The sequence below is a fragment of the Pongo abelii genome, chromosome 11, assembly GCF_028885655.2.
Source record: "Pongo abelii isolate AG06213 chromosome 11, NHGRI_mPonAbe1-v2.0_pri, whole genome shotgun sequence".
Taxonomy (NCBI): Eukaryota; Metazoa; Chordata; class Mammalia; order Primates; family Hominidae; genus Pongo; species Pongo abelii.
This window is the reverse complement of record NC_071996.2, coordinates 118,215,641-118,229,601: the sequence shown is the minus strand read 5'-3', so window position 1 is coordinate 118,229,601 and position 13,961 is coordinate 118,215,641. Positions and strand designations below refer to the sequence as shown.

The 13,961-nt window shown below is 40.4% G+C and overlaps 1 protein-coding gene, 1 long non-coding RNA gene and 1 other non-coding gene across 6 annotated transcripts in view; all 3 read right to left on the bottom strand.

Moving 5' to 3' along the window:
* Positions 1-13,961, bottom strand: part of LOC112132325 (uncharacterized) — a 229,652-nt gene that overhangs the window by 194,592 nt on the left and 21,099 nt on the right. For all 4 annotated transcript variants that reach the window (XR_008522982.1, XR_002914139.3, XR_008522983.2 and 1 more), the window contains exon 2: positions 10,999-11,115. This is a non-coding gene — a long non-coding RNA (uncharacterized LOC112132325). The remainder of the gene's footprint in view (positions 1-10,998; positions 11,116-13,961) is intronic.
* LOC129058119 (large ribosomal subunit protein uL16-like) lies at positions 179-764 on the bottom strand. Its single transcript, XM_054549803.2, has one exon. The coding sequence runs from the start codon at positions 618-620 to the stop codon at positions 264-266; it is 357 nt and encodes a 118-aa protein (XP_054405778.1). The 5' UTR covers positions 621-764; the 3' UTR covers positions 179-263.
* Positions 628-762, bottom strand: LOC112132467 (small nucleolar RNA SNORA70). The gene has a single exon (XR_002914233.1). It is a non-coding gene; the product is annotated as a small nucleolar RNA SNORA70 (small nucleolar RNA).

The window sequence follows — 13,961 nt, the reverse complement described above, 5'->3', positions numbered from 1 at the left end:
ACCTGTAATCCCAGCTACTCAGGAGGCTGAGGCAGGAGAATCATAGGGTGAACCTGGGGGGTGGAGGTTGCAGTAAGCCGAGATCATGCTACTTCACTCTAGCCTGGGCAAAAGAGCGAGGACACCAACTCAAAAAAATAAAAATAAATAAATAAAAAATAAAAACAAAAAAGAAAATTTAGGGTACATTACTGACATTTTTTTTGGACAGGAAGTAGAATTTATTGGTGAGTATTAAGAGGGGGGCAGCACATTGGAAGCCCTCATGAGTTCAGGGCCCGCCACTTGTCCAGAGAGCCATGATTGGGGATGTACTTGACCCCACAGCCATCTGGGATGAGCCACTTCTCAGCCACCATGTCTTCAAATTCATCAGCATTGAACTTGGTGAAGCCCCACTTCTTTGAGATGTGGATCTTCTGGCGGCCAGGAAACTTGAACTTGGCCCTGCACAGGGCCTCAATCACATGCTCCTTGTTCTGCAGCTTGGTGCAGATGGACATGATAACTTGGCCAATGTGAACCCTGGCCACAGTGCCCTGGGGCTTTCCAAAGGCACCTCGCGTGCCTGTTTGGAGCCTACACTGGGGTAGCGCAAGGTCAGAAACATGAACATCCATCGGAAAGGCCTGTCTCCAAGGTCCCTTAGAGCAATCCACACAACCAACAGGCTGTGTACACTACCAAGGAAGCTGCTGTGTGCAGCCATTGCACACTGGGCCCCCACGAGGAAAGGAACTCAGTTGGCTTAATTGGCTGCAGAACATTAGTGACATTTTTATAGTCCATGTTTTGAGGCAAGCTAGGACATTCCTTCAATGTAAAGGACAAGTTATTACACCATGCACCTCCTATATTAAAGAAAAAGGCACAGTGCTTTAGTTCTCTTTAGATATGGGAGATATTCTATCAGTTGGGTTCCCTGTCTCAAGTTTCTTGTGCCCCTTGGTGTCACAATTCAGAGACATGTTCTACTCAGTCTCTCAGAGGTTCCCTAGCAAGATCGAGCCTGGCTGTCTACAATAGTAACTACCTCATTAACACTAAATCTTTAATGGGCTTTTCTCCTTACTCCTATCTCTGCACTACTCTCTACAATGGTCCCTGAGATCACCTCCTAAATAAGTTACACTGAAATCCTTGTTCAGGATCTGCTATTGGAGGAACCTAAACCAAGAGAGTGGATAAAGGTAAAAACAAGGAAAATATTTACCAAGTTATTGCAATAATCCAGGCAGGAGATGATGATGTATGAATGAAGGTGGAAGCACCAATAAGAAATTGGGAGGCCATTAGACTGAGGCAGCTCCAGCACCATGGATTCCCACTTAAGCAAACCAAAACCTACTTCAGTGTAAACACTCTTAACCAATCTGAAACTGTCAACTAACATCTAATCTTAATCAAAAGAACCTTGGGCCTTTCATCTTATTAACTATACACTGGAGAAAGGATAATACAGATCTTTCAAGGGCTTCTGAAAATAGAGAAAAAGATGACACTGATATTAGGAGGACACATAAGGTCATGATGGCCCCTGTTAGAGTGTGGCTGTACGGAGGCAAGGTAACAAATGGGTGTCCTATCTCAAGTCTATCTCACCATGGGTATAATGAGTCTAAGTCCTCATTAGAACATTCTATTACTTATACATATATACATATGTATATATGATATATATATATATATATATAAGAAGAACATTCTATTACTTATGCATAACCAACTGAAACCAGCTAACTAACTTCTAACTAGATCACTTTAACCAATCAATTTTTTTACCCTGCTTCCTCATTTACCTTTTTTTTTTTTTGAGACGGAGTCCTGCTCTGTCACCAGATTGGAGTTTAGTGGCACTATCTGGGCACACTGCAACCTCCGCCTCCCAAGTTCAAGTGATTCTCCTGCCCCAGGCTCCAGAGTAGCTGGGACTACCAGCACATGCCACCACGCCTGGCTAAATTTTGTATTTTTAGTACAGACAGGGTTTCACCATGTTGGCCAAGATGGTCTCGATCTCTTGAACTTGCGATCCTCCCACCTCAGCCTCCTAAAGTGCTGGGATTACAGGTGTGAGCCACCGCACCCGGCCTCGTCTACCCTTTAAAAGCCTTCCCCTTATGCCCATTTGTTGGAGCCCCAAATTGCTTGCAGTCTTGAGCTGCCCCATTCGTGAACTGTCGTCTGTTCAAATAAATTTTAAAAATTTTAACGTGCCCAAGATTTGTCTTTTAACACACTGGAGGTAATTGGATGTGGTCAAGTGTGATTGAATTTTGGATGTATTTTGAAGTTAGAGGTGTGAAGTTGGATGTGTGATGAGAGAAAGATGGAGTCCAGGATGTCTCCAAAGCTTTTGCCTGAATTAACTGGAATGATCAAGTTTCTTTCAAGTGAGATGGAAAAAGACTTCAGGAAGAACAGATTTTCTGGGGAAGATACGGAGTTCAATTTTGGTCAGCTTAAGCTTGAGATACCTAGTAAATATTCAAGACAAGCTTATAAGTAGGCAGTCTGGGTGCATGAGTCTAATGCTCAGGAGGAAGGCCCACACAGGAGATATAAATTTGGGACTCATTGGCATATGATGATATTTCAAGCAATGAGACCAAATGAGATCACCCAAAAAGTAAATGTAGAGAGAAAGAGAAGAGGACCAATGCCTGAGCACTGGACCCCTCCAATGTTAAAAGCCGGAAAGAAGGGGAGGAACAGACAAACGAGATTTTAAAAATTCTATCAGTGAGATAGGAAGAAAACCCAGGAAATGGGATATCCAGGAGGCTAATGGGACCAAAAAATACAGTATATAAAAAAGGATGTGATCACATGTATCAAATGTTTGCTGATATGTCAGATCAAATAAAGACTGGGAATTTATGAGTGGATTTAGTGATGGGAAGATCAGCTGAAGCCTGGGGACATGTTTTTTGGTGTTCAACGATATTATGAAGTACACTTCATTAATTCCAATGATGTTCAATGAATATCTGAGCATTCCTGAGGCTGAATACAATGCAGCCTTTCTCAAAAAGATGGGGGAAGGTATGCATGAAAAGAACTCTTAAAATGAACTTTGGATACTTTGCAATTTTGCCAAGGGTCAGCCATGACATTGGCAATAAAACATCGGAAATAATATGATTACAATAATAGTATTACAGAAGAGCAAACTCCCCTGGGTGCCCTGGTGGGAAAAATACAATAATACTAGAATCTCCTGGCAGTCAAACTAGTTAATTTACTGAATGCTTTTTGTGATAATTTTGCTGTAAAATAGACAGTAGATTCTATTGAACAACAGTACCTAAAATTTCCAACTGCACAGTGTTTTGGCTTGTTATAATCAACGGGAGGACCAAATGATGGCTGAGTTCAGGCTGGTACAGCCACCTGACAATAATGCTGAAATTCATCTGTCAGTAAGCCCTAACTGTTCAATGAGAGCCCAAGAGAGATAATGCCAAAAAAGCCTTATACACAAAAAGCAACTGACTCCCAGAAAGGTAGGGGGCAAAAATAAGTCCATTTCATCTATTCTGTCTCTGGCAAAAAGTTGTTCTGTGGCTAGTTTTAACTTTGGTACAAATAATAGATTTTTTTCTTCTCTTATGATAGCATTTGATTTGGGTCTAGCAATTACCTTTAGCTACTTCACCAGTGCTCAGTGTCATTTTCTCTCCTGATGGAAAATGTTGCCTAATCAGTGTTTGCATTTCTTCATCCACTATCCTTCTCTTGCTAACAGTCATACTTGTTATAAAAATAGCATCTACCTATAGGATTGTTAAAAAGATCATGGAACTTAATCTAGCTAAATCACTTAGGATGGTACTTGGAAAAGAGCTTGTCCTCTGCATATGAGTGTTACCTCTTGTTTTTATTTTACATGATAAATGTTTAGGGGGAGAAAAGATTTCTTTTCCTCATCCATTGCTAGGTTCATGGCTGAGGGTCCTATAACATAAGACACATTAAGAAGAGAAAAACACACAAATGATTTAATATAAGTTTTATGTGACACAGGAAACTTTGTAAGGAAATGAAGACTCAAAGAAACAGGTAAACGTGTATTTTTATGCTTAGGTTTGATGATGAGTGTACCGTCATAGGCAAATATGACTGGAACAAAAACAGGTATGATCTAATGGTAATAAACTGGGGAGAACTTAGCAAAGGCTGTTTGTACAGATTCTTTTCTGGATGTCTGTGCTTCAGAGGTAAATATGTTCCTTTGCTCTAGGTATAGAAAGGGTACCTGAGAAATGAAGGTCTTATGATCTGCTGCAGTGGAGAATAGTGAAAGAAGGTCAGAGGGTGACTTTTCCAGGTTTTATGACCTGCTTCAGCAGAGAAGGGAGAGTGGAAGGTAAAGGTGATTTTCCTTCTGCTGATTTCTCAAATGCTAAGGTGTCATGTTTAGGGGTAGTATTTCCTGAACTCTATCAGGTTTTACCTTTGTATGGCCTATCTTTACATGGGTCTCTGTTACTTGTGACTATAAAAAATATGGAACTTATCAAATCATTGTGAGCATGGATTTTTCTAATCTTTTTCTTTTTCTTTCCTTCTCCTTCTTCTTTTTTTTTTTTTTGAGGCAGGATCTTGCTCTTTTGCCCAGGCTGAAGTGCAGTTATGTGATCATAGCTCACTGCAGTCTCAAACTTCTGGGCTAAAGGGATCCTCCTGCCTCAGTCTGAGTAGCCGGGTCTTATAGGCATGCACCACCAGGCCTGGCTCATTTTTTAAACAGAGACAAGTTCTTGCTATGTTGCCCAGTGTATTAGTCCATTTTCACACTGCTATAAAGAACTACCTGTGACTGGGTTATTTATGAAGAAACGAGGTTTAACTGACTCACAGTTCTGCAGGCTTAACAGGAAGCATAACTGGGAGGCCTCAGGAAACTTATGATTATGGTGGAAGGCGAAGGAAAAGCAAGGCACATCTTCCCATGGTGAAGCAGGAGAGAGAGAGAATAAATGGTGAAGTGCCACACACTTTCAAACAACCAGATATTGTGACAACTCACTATCACAAGAACAGCAAGGGGAAGGCCCACTCCCATGATTCAAATACCTCCCATCATGCCCCTTCCCCAACACATGGGGATTACAATTAGAGATGAGATTTGGGTTGGGACACAGAGCCAAACCATATCACCCAGACTGCTCTCAAACTCCTGGGTTAAAGTGATCCTCCCACCTCAGCCTCCCAAAGTGCTGGGATTAAAGGTATGAGCCACCACATTTGGCCTATACTTCTAATTCTAAATGTGTAAATGTGTAGGAAATAATAATCCTGAAACCTTCGGAAATCCCACAAATTCTGGAGAGGAGAGTAAGTATGAGCCATTCACATTCTAAAGGCCTGGACCAGACCTCAGAGTCTTAGGATCTCTGAGTCTAAGCTAAGCAACTGACATCTCCAAAGTGAGCTGCTACAGTTTGGATATGCTTTGCTTGACTCTGCCAAGTCTCATGTTAAAATCTGATCCTTAGTGTTGGAGCTGGGTCCTGATAGGAGGTGTCTGGATTGTAGGGGGAGATCTCTCATGAATGGCTTAGTGCCATTCTTGGGGGAGTAAGTGAGTTCTCATTCTTAGTTCCCACAAGAATAGGATGTTGAAAAGAGCCTGGTACCTCCTCCTATCTCTTGCTTCCTCTCTTGCCATACAATCTGTACATACCATGAGCAGAAGCAGCCTGAAGCCCACACCAGAAGGAGATACTGGAACCATACTTCTTGTACAGCCTTAAGAATCACAAGCCAAATAAACCTTTTTTATTTATAATGTACCCAGCCTTAGATATTCCTTTATAGTAACACAGCTGTACTGAGACATAAATTTGGTCCCAGGAGTCGGGTGTTGCTATAAAGACACCTGAAAATGTGGAAGAGGCTTTGGAACTGGGTAATGAGCAGAGGTTGGAAAAGGTTGGAGGGCTCAGAAGAAATAGAAAGATAAGAAAAAGTTTGGAACTTCTTAGACACTGGTTAAGTGGTTGTGACCAAAATGCTGAAAGACATATAAACAGTTAAGGCTGTGCTGATGAGGTCTCAGGTGGAAATGTAGAAACTGTTAAGAACTGGAGCAAAGGTCACCTTTGTTACGTTATAGCAAATAATTTGGATGCATTGCATGCATGCCCTAGAGTGGCAATCTACAGTATCCAGCAGAAGAGGTTTTCTAAGCAGCAAAGTGTTTAAGAAGTGATGTGGCTGCTTTCAACAGCTTATGATCAGATGTGGAAGAAAAGGAATGACATGGAGTTTGAATTTATAATTAAACGAGAAGCAGAGCATAAAAATTTGAAAAATTTGCAGTCTTGCCATGTGGTAGAGAACAAAAGGAGCATTTTCAAGAGAAGAATCCAAGGGTGTTAACGAGCAACCACTTGCTAGAGAGATCAGCACAGATAAAAGGTAGCTGGGTGCTTCTAGTCAAATCAGTGGGAAAAAGGCCCAAAAGCCACTTCAGAAATATTTGAGGCAGCCCCTCCCATCACAGGCCCAGAGGCCTAGGAGGACAGAATTGTTTGGGGTACACATCTGGGGCACCACTGCCAGATGCCACCTTAGGTTGCTGCTCCCTGCATGCCAGCTACTCTGACTCTAGCCATGGTTGAAAGGGCCCCAGATACTGCTCTAGCTGCCACTCCAGACAGTGCAAGCCATAAGCCTTGGAAGCTTACATGTGATATTAAGTCTGCAGGTATGCAAAATTTAAGAGTAGTGGAGGTTTGGCAGCTTCTACCTCAATTTCATAGGACCTATCAGATAGCCTAGGTGCCCAGGCAGAAGTCTGCCACAGGGGCAGAGCCATTGCAGAGGGCCTCTACTAGGGCAGTGTGGGACCAGTACTGCTGCCCTCCAGGTTCCAGAATGGTAGAGCCACCAGTAGCCTGCAATCTTAGCCTGGAAAAGCCACAGGCATTGGATTCTAACCAGCAAGAGTGGCCACATGGATTATGCCCAGCAAAGCCATTGGGCCAGGGCTGCCTAAGGCCTTGGGAGCCCACCCAATGAACTAGTGTGGCTATGGGACATGAAGTCAGAGATTATTTTGGGTCTTTAAGATTTAATGTCTGCCCTGCTGGGTTTCAGACTTGCCTGGGGCCTGTTACCCCTTTCTTTTGGTCAAATTATCCCTTTTGGAAAGGGAATGTTTACCCAATGTCTGTTGCACTATTGTATCTTGAGAGTATGTAACTTGATTCTGATTTTACAGACTTACAGCTTGCTTTGAGTCTCAGAAGAGATTTTGGACTTTTGGGTTGGTACTGGAACATGTTAACACTTGTGGGAACCATTGGGACAGAATGATTGCAATGTGGGAAGGATATAAGATTTGGGGGCCCAGGGGAGAAATGCTATAGTTTGGACAAAGTTTGTTAAAAGTGTCATGTTGAAATTTGATCCTCAATGCTGGAGCTGGGGCCTGATGGAAAGTGTCTGGATCATGGGCACAGATTTCTCATGAATGGGTTGGTGCTGTTCTTGAGTGAGTAAGTGAGTTTTCACTCTCAGTTCTCGCAAGAACTGATTGTTGAAAAGAGCCTGGCACCTCCTCTTCTCTATCTCACTTCCTCTCTTGACATGTGATCTCTACACACCATAAGCAGAAGCGGCCAGAAGCCCTCACCAGAAGAAGATGCTGGTGCCATGATTTTTGTACAGCCTGAAGAACCATGAGTCAAATAAACCTCCTTTCTTTACAAGGTACCAGCTTCAGGTATTCTTTTATAGCAACACAAATGGACGAAGACATGAGTATTTATAGCAATTGCACGCTTCTAAGAAAAACAAAACATATATCCCCCCTCAATCCCATCTCCATCTTTCTTAGATTCACTGGGTCTTCTTACCTTTGGCCTACCCAGGGCACAGCTTATATTCGAAGTCTTAATTTCCTTTGGAAGGAGGCTTTGCTGGTGAAGGAAACCAGAATATGTCACCCCAAAATATGCCTAATTTACATAAAAATTATTTTGAGCTGAAGGTAATTAAGCAGCAGCAAATGCAGGAAAAGCTCTCTCTACCCTCCCCCTTTCCTGCCTAAAGGAAAGATATAAATTCTCCTTTACCAGAAACAGCTCTAGACACTTAAACCAGCCTAGAGATAACACCAGAGAAATCTGCAAACAAACCTTACTTCATTCATTTCCTCACATATTTTTACCTTCCTACTGTTTGCCACCCTTGGAAGCCTAAAACCACTTTTCTTTGTCCTGTCATTTCTTGACAAATTTGTTGTTCTTTGTTTGAAGATGGTATATCAGCCAGAGTTCTAAGCCACTGATTTGAGTTACTCTGTTGAGGTTTCTCCTGTGTGATGTGCATTGCATGCATTATAATAAACTGTTTTTCTCTTCTTAATCTGTCCTTTGGTTAATGAGTCTCAGCTAAAAACCCACGATGGGTGGCCAGGCATGGTGGCTCACACCTGTAATCCCAGCACTTTGGGACGCCGAGGCAGGTGGATCACCAAAGGTCAGGAGTTCAACACCAGCTTGACCATGGTGAAACTCCGTCTCTACTAAAAAAAATACAAAAATTAGCCAGGCGTGGTGGCATGTGCCTGTAGTCCTAGCTACTCCAGGAGGCTGAAACAGGAGAATTGCTTGAACCTGAGAGGTGGAGGTTGCAATGAGCCGAGATCGCACCACTGCACTCCAGTCTGGGTGACAGAGAGACAGTGTCTCAAAAAAAAAAAGAAAACCTCAAGATGGGTAGAGGTAAGTTTGCTTCCCCTGTGCCGGTAACACGCTCATGCACTGACATCCTTTTGGAGGGTGGCAGCTTTGGTAGTTGGGTCCAGTCATTCTTCTTGGAGCCCCTGACACCTCCCTGGGATGCCATGAGGAGATGGAGTACAAATTTGCTGCTTCCAGAACCTCTAATCACCAACCCTTCAAGGTCTGGAGCCTTTTTCAGTTTTTGTCATGTCTGGTTCCTGATCTTAGAGTCCTAAAGCCCATCTCCTTTGCTGGACTGTGTTCTTTTACAAACTTTTCTTAACTCTGTAAGACAAGCCCCAGATCTCCATTCACCCTAAAGCTGAACTGAGACAAAGGGGTATGAGAGAGAAAAATAAATACCTGTTGTGTTTCTCATACGCCCAAGCTGTGCAAACAAAACACAAATTCCTATTTCAGTGGATTATTCTGGAACATAGTAATAAAATGGACCATACCATCTCTTGCCTCTGGCCTTGGCGTATACTGCTGCTTCTTCCTGGAATATGCTGCTTCCCCCTCCTCTTTAACTGGCTACCTCCTACTCTTCACATCTTAGGTTAAACATCACTTAGCAAATTTAAACTATGCCTTAATTCATTATTTCAAAGAATCAACACAGATTAAAGATTTCAAGAACATAAATATACTTTCATATATGATATTCACTACCATAGCTTAAATTAAGGAGAGAGTGGCCTCCCAAGACCTGCAAATAAAGAGAGATTTCCCTTCAGGGGTTCCTACTTCCTTCCTGCAACCTCCTCTTCTTAAAGGCGTCCAGCTTTTCAAGGGATGTGGGCTCCTGACCCTTTCCATTACCCTTTCCCAAAGTCTTCCTACAGAAAAGGATCATTAATTGCTCATTTCCATCTTAGTGCAAATGTAAATCAATGTGTTAAGTCTCCTGGGGTATTCAGGCTAAGCCAAGATACTCTGGTGGAATGAGAGACTTTGTTCCCAAATAAAGTGATGTTAAGCTGCAGGAAGAAGGATTTTACTTATTGCAGTTTAATATTAAGTGACTTTGGGCCTGCCCCAACCTCTCTCTATCAGTAAAATAATGCTGCCTGTATTCTGATTTTCCCAACAATTACTTTGGAAACTAAACGAGATAATGTATCTGAAAATGTCTATAAAGTATTACATAAATGCTAGTGCTATTATTAGTTAAGTTTTACCAACTTAACATCCATTGGCATTCAAGGCAAATCTGGAGACCCTTTATTCATAATGCCTGGATCTCTCTAAGTTGCTGCATTCAGTATACTTCCATGTAGATTTACAGACAGTTTCAGATTAGTTTCATAAAGAAAGCATATTTCTTTAAGAATAAAACAATACCTATGTCTTGCAATAATTTTTCTTGTAATCTTTTTCAAAATCTTCTGTCTCAGTGGGAATCTTCTATGTTTTTCTTACTTTTGCACTATGGAGCATTTTATTTGTCTATATAACTTAAAATATTTTTTTCTCTCTGCCCCAAGAGCTAAAATGTAATATTTATTAAAATAACTCATTTCTTCTTTTTCAATGAAAATGAATTAAATCCACCATTATCTTTAAATTAATTAGGGGAAAAGGTTTTACTTATTATTTCTTACAGTTGAATTGCACTGATCTCTAGAGTCTGTGAAATTAAGAAATTCAAACTTAAGGTTGTTGGAACTTTAAATTATTCTGAGCTTTGAGAGAGATGTGGCTATGCAGTCTGAGTCACATGGCATGCAGCTGCAACTTCTGACATTTTTTTCCTGTAAATAATTATGACCAAAGAGTGCCAGAGATTAGAGTCCCTCAGATCACTGTCCACCCATCCTTAGGAAATAATAAAGTAATCTTCCTTAGAATGTAGCAATCTATAACCAATCAAATCACTGTAACATATGCACTGGTCTCATATGAAACATGCAATCTGCTAAAATTTCTCTTTCTGCCTATATAAGTGAAACTTTACCTTCCCCACTTTAAAACACTGATCTCATTTGTTTGGAGTTGTGTCTCCTGGATGGCTATCCTTAAGCATTGCACTGTAATAAATGCTATTCTTAATAATCTTTTCTGACTCTCATTATTTAAGATTGACACACCTCAAGTCAAAAACAAAACAAATAAAACTACATTTGTCTGCCATATCAAAGATATACTGTTCAATCATTAGTAGCATGCATTTCATACTTCCTGCATATCACCAAAACACTATATTTTTCCTTTGATTGAATCTTATGAATTTGGATGATTAAAAATGATCATTGCTTACCCATATGGAAAGTTTAAAGATTTCCAAGTTTATTTGAGCTTTCCTGTTACTGGTTCTTGTGAATCTCTTTTCCCCTGAAGTCATCACATAATTTTGAAAAGTAGGCAGCTAATTACGCTAGGAAAAAAGATAAAAGAATCTGTAAATTTATTTTCTACTAAATTGATATACACTAGGCAAGAGTAGTATGGCTGCTTACGTGGCTAGGCAACACCCTGTGAACTCAAATCAAATAAGCCACTGAGTTTTTCTCACAATGATACCCTCAAGAATAATCAATCATTTCTTCTTTCTCTTTTTAAAATTTATATTTATTTATTTATTTATTTACTTATTTACTTATTTGTTTACTTTTGAGGCAACGTCTCACTCTGTCACCCAGGCTGGAGTGCAGTGGTGGGATTTCGGCTCACTGCAAGCTCCATCTCCAGGGTTCAAGTGATTCTCCTGCTTCAGCCTCCTGAGTGGCTGGAATTACAGGTGCACACCATCACGCCCAGCTAATTTTTGTATTTTTAGTAGAAATGGGGTTTTGCCATGTTGGCCAGGCTGGTCTCGAACTCCTGACCTCAAGTGATCTGCCTGCCTCAGCCTCCCAAAGTGTTGGGATTACAGGCAAGAGCCACTGCGCCCGGCCAATCAATCATTTTTCAAATTCAACCAACTGACCTCATGACCTTAATCATATATATATATAAAATCTAAAAAGTTCCTGGCACTTTTAATATATAGTAGTATAGTATATTGTCAAGAAACACTTGCTGAATGAATGCAAAGATGTATAAAATACAAAATTTTGGGTACATATGCTCATGAAAGAGGCAAGAAAAAGGCAACTACGCATCATAAACTATTTAGAGATGTGTTACTAACACTTGATTATTAGACAAATGGTAGCAAAAAGCAATGGTGAACCTGTAACAGCAGGCTTCTGGAAGACATACAGTTTGAGAATCACTCAGACAAAATAATTCATTCTGATTGTAGTAAAACCTAGCTTCAGTTATCAGTTCTACACAAATTACTTAATTTGGGACTCTGAAACACAAATGTCTAAAGCAGCCAGTCAGGAAATAGCTGAGCAAAGGTACTGGAACCATTGGGAGTGTTGAGCATGGACTAAACTAGAGGACACTTGCTTGGTTCAGGAGCAGATATTTCTCAGCTCTTTCAGTCATTATCACGTTGGATTGAGAGTGCCATACTGCCAGATGTTTCCATTTTTCAAGACTTTTAAACACTGGTGGTTCCATTATTTGGAAAATGCCACCTGGTCAAATTTGGCTCTTGGATTCTTAATTCTAACCTTGGACTTAATCTTCCCAGGCCTCAGATGATGTAATTATGTGACAGTGCTATGCAAACTAAACACCATTTTTTTGGTGGTTCATAACATCTTAGGTCACACACTTTTCCAAGAATCTGATGAAATTATGGATACTTTCCTCAAAACAACTTGATACAAGTGACATTTTGGATAAAATTTCAGGATATTCATGGGCCCCTTGAAGGGTGTTCATGAACTGTTAAGGATTACATGGACCCAGCTTAAGAATCCCTGGGTTAAACAAATACAATATTAAAATATTATACTGATGTCTCTTTTTTTCTTTAACTGCCAGGAAGCTCAGACCCAGATCTGTGGCTCTAAAATAATAATTGTGTAAAATCCTAAAATGTCTACTTTTCAGTTTGATTTTGCTCCTTGGTCTTGACTTCCTAAAATTCCTTCTATTCCTTCTATTCTATGAAATGATAGACTCTTTATGTTGTAGTTGTAGTTGCCTATTTTATTGCCTACATTTTTTATAACCCACCTAAAATTCCTTGAGCAATAAATAAATAAGAAATGATAGTAAACTGTAACAGGAGTAATACTAATGGACACATATTTGTTCCAAATGAAGAGTAACTGTGAAGTAAAGACAGTTCTCTAGTATCCTCCTAGCTCTCTCTTCTCTCATTTCCTCCTTGTAAGTTATTCTTCACCCTCTTCTGATTGTGCTCATGCTACCTTGGTTGCTCAGAGTTCCCCAAGGCTGTCTTCTACCCAAGTCCATTGTCTTATGGTAACAATCTATGTCTTGCATCTGCCTTGGGCTAACTCCCTTAGAGCTCTGCTGACATCTTCCTCTTTCAGCAGAAGATGTCTGAAGATGTCTTTCAGAAGAACTGTCTGACTGCGTCTCATTTCGACAATTACAGTCTGCTTCACAATGTTATTAAATGTTTTGCAACATGATTGTGCCATAGGGCTACATAAAGTTTGGTGTCTTGTCCCTCTTTTATAGGCTCCATGGCTTAGCAAAGCGGTGAGTATAGATAACGGCTTAATAGACACAGATTAAGTTTGATTGTTCTACTTGTTATTCAAAGCCTGCTATTTTTTTCCATTTTTTCAAACAAGCAAATCTCTCAACAAAAATGTCACTTTTTCAATAAGCTTTCACCAGGTGATGCAATGAAACCTGGATCCACAAGTGAACATCGGGATTTGGGCAGATGAAGAATATTTCTGTCTGGAAGCCATAAGAATTAGTGCTATAACTAATCTGACTGAATTCTAGGGATGATGAAGTGAACATAGATCACCGGGAAGTGGAAGATCAACAAGAGAATATGTTTCTTGCTATACAGTTATAATCTGGGAGTTTATGGTTTCTGATAATTTCTCAATCCATTTTATACTTTTATTAAATCTGTGTTATTAGGTTACAAGTTATTAGACTTAGATGTAGCCTGTTGTTCATTGCAAAACGGCCTTCAAGTAAATGCTAACATGGCTTCTAAAGGTTAATGTCACCAGAGTCAGATTTTTCTAAGCAGCAGTTTAAAAGATTTGACATTTTCTGAGTTGCCCCTGAGAAAGTGCCTCTTTAAAAGCACACCTCCTGCCAGAATGTAGCACTTTCAGAAGCTAGACTCATTTCAACAAATGCTGAGTGCCTACTATATACTAGGCA

Bases quoted from the DNA above. Each gene is read 5' to 3' on its own strand.
- LOC129058119 (XM_054549803.2), bottom strand. From the start codon at position 620: ATGGATGTTCATGTTTCTGACCTTGCGCTACCCCAGTGTAGGCTCCAA.